Here is a 6,970-nt window from a genome sequence, read left to right on the forward strand (position 1 = left end):
ATTGCAATGCAAAAAGCAAGTCGAGAGTGTGTGTGGTTGAGATCCATGACACAACATATTCAAAAATCGTGTGGGTTGACAACAACCAAAGATAGCTCGACAGTAATATTCGAAAATAATGCAGCTTGTATTGCACAATTAAAAGGAGGCTATATCAAAAGTAAGAGAACAAAACATATTTCATCAAAATTCTTCTATACACACAAGCTTTAAGAAAATGGTGATATTGACGTCCGACAAATCCGCTCAAGTGACAATGTAGCCAACTTATTCACAAAGACATTGCCAATTTCAAAATTCAAGATAGAGATGATTCAATTGAAAGATATTAGATGATGGAGACCCGGAGAAATATCTATTGAGTACTCTTTTTCCTTCGTTCAAGTTTTTCCTATTAGATTTTACTAATAAGATTTTAACGTGACAACATTTGAACCCTCGCATCTCTTAAAAATAATTTGTTGAGTTGATAATTATCTAAGAAAAAGTGTTATAATTAAAATATTGTAAATTATTATTAAGATAAAATTTGTATTTTACTATATTATCAATTATTTAAACTCTATAAATAGAGATATCAAATTATGAATAAAATATTCCAATTCATTCTCCTATCTTTATATTTTTACTATTCATAACAAATATTATTTTATAAAACTTAACTTAATTTTTAAAAAATATATTTTCAAAAATAAGATATCATTTAACAATAATTCATCCTCTTATTTGATAAACACATCTATGTAATCTGATATTATTTTATGCAACTTAACTTAATGTTTAAAGTTTTTTTTAAAAAAAAATAAGATATAGAGAAGAAACTAACATTCAATTTTTGACATTGACCATTTCTAAATTTGAAAAAAAAAAAATTATGGAGAGAACATTGAGAATGGCAATAAAATGAAAGGGAAAAATAGACTCTTTTCCTCATGTGAGGTAAAATAATAGCCAGCAACTACCATAGACACCAACCAAACTAAGCCAAAAAAACGAAGAATAGCCAAACAGATTGGATTCAATATAAGAACTAACGAACTACCGATGACGTGACAGCTTTCTCCTAAACAGGCAGTACCCTTCATTATGTACTACTCTTCGCTGTTTGGGAATTGATGGAGAGATTTTTCGTTAAAGAAACAAGAGATGAATGATCTGGCAGGTTTGTATTTACAGATTTTTCGCCAGTCGCCCCTGCTGCCTCCAAATGCATCTGAACACCAGAATATCACACATAGACAAGATTATGAAAAAAATAAGAAAATGAATAGTTACTTTTCCTAAAGCAATGTTACAATTCACAACCGAAATATATGTCGAACGGCATGAATAATGGGGCAATCTTGATATTGAAAGTGATAGTATCATCATGCGTCCTCACATATTGTTGATTTTAGTCAAAGATCATCTTAAGCAGAAAGGGAAGAAGAACCGAAGGCCACTCTTCTGATGTAAACCCATAATGGGATATAGGACACCCAAGAAAATTTTTGAGTTGTCAAAGATTTCAATGACAATAAAAAGAGATACTTCCCATTTCAAATCTTAGAATAAACCAAGGCAAAAACCAATTTGTAATAAAAATGGCAAAAAGTTGGATCTTTTACAAGCACGAGGACGATAGGTAGAAAGAGAAACCTACCTCAAAATCTCTATTGTTAAAACCATTTGTTTGAGATTGAGAAACTTGTTTGGCATTCCTCTTAGCTTTCAGAGACTTCTCCCGATTCTCATAGAAATTGAAGTCGTCTAGCACAGATGTCTTTTCAGAGTAATTCTTGAATATGCCTAGAATTTCTAGCCCTTCTTTCAATCCAACCTGACAACAGCATGTAACACATTGTAAAAGCATACACAGGCGCATATAAAGAAATTCAAGGTTAATCAGAGTGTTACGCTGCAATAACGATCATGGTTTTGGAAACAAGCGCACCTCTTGAGTATCCCTACTATAAGTTACAGCTCTGTTTTCATTGTTCTCAAGGATAATGTGTCGCAGCAGCGTGTTAGGGATGTCTTTAATTATGTGCCACTTTATTGGAAAGAAACCATTCCACTTATCGAGCTGCCAAAAGTCCATATTTTTGCTGAAATCTACCTTCCCAATCATCTCAGCAACACCCACAAATTGTCCACTCCCATTAACCTGAAAGTAACAGAGGGTAAAACCTAAATTACCTTGTAATTGGAGTCTAAAACAAGATGCTGATAAAGGAGAAAAAATAAAGGAAAAGAAAAAAGATAAGAGCTTACCGAAAAAAATAGGAAGATGGGACATTTCACACCTGTTTCCTTTGCTTTACCGTCTGCTTCATGGAAAGCAGCATCTAGTTTCTTGTTCCCATTTGGAGTACTTGACCACACACCATATTTGACGCATTTGTGAATGTCATCCTCACTGTAAGATTTGATGACGTAAAACTTGGCATTAACATATTCAATCTGAAAATCTTTCGAGTTATATACACTCCTTTCAATAGCTGGGGCTGGCATTTCAACCTCCGTGGGTAACTTCATTGGATCGTTCCTATTGTCACCCCGAGGACCTCGAGTAAGCTCTGTTGAGCTTTCAAATTCTCCACTTCGGCTGAAATTTTCTCTATGTTTCTGCCTGAAGTTGTTATTCCATTCTCTACCATTAGATTGGTAACTAGAGGGATTTTGTTGCGAGTAATATCGTCGGTTTTGGTCAGTAATCATTGAGAATTTTCCAGTAGGATGAAATTCCCTCCTCATCAGACCAGTAGATTGGTAACCAGAACCAAACTGCAATATATGAAAAATGAAATTTAGATTAAAAAAAACAGTAAAACAAGAGATAGCTTCAACTAAGAGGGTTGTGCTTGAAAAAAACTTAGGGGTGCTAAAAAACGAAAGAGGTTTAAATGTGAGGCAAAATCACTCTTTTGCCATACGAAAATTAAGATTGGGTGGGTTGGGGGGACCCCACTAGCTACCCCTCCCTCCACCCCCAAGTGTCACTGAGTTGAATAACATGATACATAAGGCATAACCAATAAAATGATAGAGCATTGATGGGGTTATATCATACCTTGTTTAGCGGATTTATAGGATTGTTCTGATACATGGACTTTGAAAAATTTGAAGCAGACTGCTGTTGGAATTTTGAATTAAAATGCAGAGGTGAAGTTTTTCCGGAATAATTGTTGTTCGTTTTCATGGCGCTAAATCCATTTGACTTGCCAGAGCCACTCGGTGTCATCAAAGACTTCATATTTGCTGATCTAGCAGCTGTCCCACTCAAACCATTTCCGGTGTAGGTTGAATCATATGTGTAGCTTGAAAAGGCTTCTGACCCATATGGGAACGGTTGTTGAAGGTATTCGGATGAAGTAAATGCTTGCTTTCCATCAGCACCAACATATCCAGTCGGATATGGACTATAGCCAGGAACATAATACAGGAGTGAAGTATTATTATCTGTTTGAATACCCTGGTAAATCATACAGTTGTTAATTTAGAAAGGAGACGTAGAAAATTAATGTTTTCCAAAACCCTGTAATGGGGAAAACGATGAATTCAAATTTGAGAAATGGTTTTATAGAAATAATACCAGGAGCAACAAGAAACAAGGCTCGTATTAAAGGACGTACCGTGTAAGGAGTACCTGCCGCGTTAAAATAACCTTTGTCTGCTGACTGCGTAAAGGTACCGTTGTATCCTACTAAAAAAATTAAAAATAAGAAAGGCAACAAAAGCATCCATTACACATGGGAAAATCAAACATTTAGCAAATTTTGTGATGCCGATATGGCATTGAATAACATAAAAATCTGAGTGCATGAAAGTAGGGAGTAAGATTGAGAAATATCATTTTTCATGACAAATGCATTTTGATATCTCACCTGGATAATAGTAATCATAACAGCTGGTAGGTGGATAATAGGCACCCTGCTCTGACACTGGCGAGTGATCAATCGCTCCTTTGACTCCAGATACAGATGTAACTGAGTCCGACTGTCCTCCATCTTTCACCTGTAAGAGAACTTGATGGTAATATGTTTCCAAATTTCTAAAAAAAAAATTCATTCAAAATTATGCCAACGTACAAATGTTCTCTGTTATATTTTTACTTCACTCCTGATTGGTTCTTTCACATTTTTAACGTACAAAATCAAAGGAAATTCCAGAGGTTTAACAATCACTTCCATCCAAACGAAAAACTCAACATTGAATCAAGAAAGAACCACCATGAGGTAGATTGTAGAACAATAAAAACATGCCATTTGAAGGATAATGAAGTAATATACGTAAGAAAAAATACACATTGTAAGACAAACCAGTGAACCGCCACCCCCAAAACAAATTAAAAATATTTTACAAGAAAAGAAATAAGAAACAAAACAGAGACTAAAGTGGAGCAATGTCGAAAAATGCATACCATATCCTTTTCTGGAAGTTTGATGGAGGAATCAGAAATCTGACCAAGAGCAGTTTGCTCAGCTGCAAAATGTGCAAACAATGCTATAAGATATGCATGATTTCAATCACATAACAATGCATGAGCCAAAAGTAAACAATATAAATTTGATTGGCAAGATTATAAGATAAATCATACGGTAATGACATGAATCGAGAGAACGAAGTGTTTTGATTTAAATAATACAAGCTATCAATACCAAATAACTTATGAATATCAAATCATATGTTCACAACATAATTTACCAAAACAGACAACCGACTCGAATGATAAATAATCTCCACAGGACAGCAACAACTATACAACACAATTCCATTTTCAGCGACAGTATGATTTCAATTGAAGAATCCTCAGAAACAAGAAAAAGAAGGAAAACCCAAGAACAGTAACAACCAATAGTCTCTACCATAACAGATATGTCCATGATATAATAATATAAACGGCGCCAGCTACCAGAACCGTAGGAACATACACTTTTTAATATCCTTCTCTCCAGCCATTTTATATCCCCAATATTAATTTTCAACCTAAAGAAAACAAAGCCACAAAAGAAAAGGTGAGAAACAAGCAAAGATACCTTTCAAATGCACATAACTCAGATCCAAACTCTAATAGTTTCAAGTAAACATTTACATAGCCACAATTTCTACTTTAGCATCCAGTCAAAATATTTATTTAACAAGATAAAATAACACAACATGAACAATTTCAAGGAGAAAGGCCCATACCCCCTTCCAAAAGGGGATTCTATTCTTCACTCATAAAAAAGACGAAAGAAAGAAAGGTCAAGATTCTTTATCCCTTCACAAATATCAAGAGAGGCGTGTGTATAAGAATGACTGCTCAACTATCGTAAACCATGAAACCACAAAAACAAGGAAGGATTTATACGTGGCTGAGGATATTAACAAAAAGATATTTTTTCTTGAAAGTTCCGGAAAAATGAAATCCCATGAAAAACGGGATTTTGTCAAATAACTCCCACAAAAATCTGAAGTCGTTGAAAAGACAACATAACGTTGAATAGAATAACTCGACTTCTCGTTGGCCCCCGATTATTGGTAACGAAGAGAGTCGCAATCACAAAAGCAAAATGGACAAATAGGAAAACACGGCCCTCCATTAACAAATCATTTGAGGTGAATAACGCCCGTACACCAATATATTCAATAATGCAGGCAGGAAAATACAAAGTTAAAATCTTGAACAACACAAACAAGGGTAAACATCAATTGTAGGGGGGAAAATAGACTTTTAACCAAATTATTAACCACAAAAAAGTAACCTTTTTCGCTAAATTTCTTAAAAACCAAAGTCCCCACTGATATTATGCGATTTATGGTCCTTGACACATGTCAAGGTATGTGAAAATGAACCCAAAAAAACACCCAAGATTTTGTCTCTATAAAGAAAAATCAAGATTTCGAAAACAAAAGTAACCAAAGATGATAAAAATCCCACTTTCTGGGACAAATCTTGAAAACAAACACATACCCCAAAATCCAATACTGCGAGTAAACCCGAAAACAAAAAAGAAAAACAACTCGTGGAGCAAAACGAGGAACCCACCTCTCAAAACTGATTCCTCCTATTCGTGCGGCGGAAAGCGGCTTAAAAATCAATCAGGGAAAGGGGTTTTGGAGCCAAGTATAAAGAATAAGAAGAGGAGAACAAAAACCACACGAAGGAGGCGTGCACTGGAGGTACTACCACTAAAACCCTCGAGAAGATCTGACGGCTGATTTTGTTTTTCTTGATAAGGAGTGTATTAATACTGACCGTTGGATCGGAATCCTAATAGCCATTGAGATAGCTTCTGAAGTGGAGTCAACTATGATAGTCAATGATAAATTTCAATTTCTTTGGATTTTGAATAATCAAATCAAATTCATCCAAAAATTGTGTAAATTTTAGATATTGTTTAAATTTTTAATTTTATTTATTTAATCTAAGATATATAATATTAATATTTTTTAATCAACATAGTTCATCGAATTACTCGAAACGACAACAACTAATATATTTATTTTTTATTTTCTTTTTAAAAAAAAGTTGAACGCACGTCTCTTTTTAATTTAATAAACAACATCCAAAGCAATAAAAAATTAGAAAAGAAAACTTAATTCCAAAGCAATACTAAAAGTTGACAGCTTTTATAACTATAAAGGTAACACATTAGAGCACCTATATTGGTAGGTGTTATAACATACATTATATTAATGTATTCATTCTCTCACATTCATTTTAACATTAATACTCATTATATATAGATCCTGTTGTCCACTCATTTATCATTATTCTTATTTTACATTAAATAAATATAATTTCAATTTGTTTACACAATTTAAATGATTATTATTTAAAATAAATAATATTATTAATTTTAAATATATTTATTGCGTAAAATAATTTTATCTTATATTACGAACGTCATTTATTTAAAGTTTGAATGATTGAAATAAAATTGAGATGATGAAAATAGTAGACAGAATTTTTTTAGAGTGATTTGGATGTTTGAATGATTGAAAT

The 6,970-nt window shown here is 33.5% G+C and overlaps 1 protein-coding gene across 6 annotated transcripts; it reads right to left on the reverse strand.

The window, feature by feature from the left end:
- Positions 1-886: 886 nt before the first annotated feature.
- LOC140808915 (uncharacterized) lies at positions 887-6,162 on the reverse strand. 6 transcript variants are annotated; one of them, XM_073166263.1, is made up of 10 exons: positions 6,011-6,162; positions 4,914-4,968; positions 4,403-4,464; positions 3,867-3,996; positions 3,615-3,685; positions 3,053-3,454; positions 2,254-2,766; positions 1,934-2,146; positions 1,643-1,819; positions 887-1,213 (listed from the first exon to the last, which is right to left on the reverse strand). In XM_073166263.1, the coding sequence occupies exons 2-10, from the start codon at positions 4,939-4,941 to the stop codon at positions 1,085-1,087; spliced, it is 1,725 nt and encodes a 574-aa protein (XP_073022364.1). In that variant the 5' UTR covers positions 4,942-4,968; positions 6,011-6,162; the 3' UTR covers positions 887-1,084. The 6 variants fall into 6 exon arrangements, with proteins under 6 accessions (XP_073022364.1, XP_073022365.1, XP_073022366.1 ...); XM_073166264.1 differs by lacking the exon at positions 6,011-6,162 and adding an exon at positions 5,170-5,424; XM_073166265.1 differs by lacking the exon at positions 6,011-6,162 and adding an exon at positions 5,075-5,093.
- Positions 6,163-6,970: the final 808 nt, after the last annotated feature.

This window comes from Primulina eburnea, chromosome 13, assembly GCF_022965805.1.
Source record: "Primulina eburnea isolate SZY01 chromosome 13, ASM2296580v1, whole genome shotgun sequence".
NCBI classification, from domain to species: Eukaryota; Viridiplantae; Streptophyta; class Magnoliopsida; order Lamiales; family Gesneriaceae; genus Primulina; species Primulina eburnea.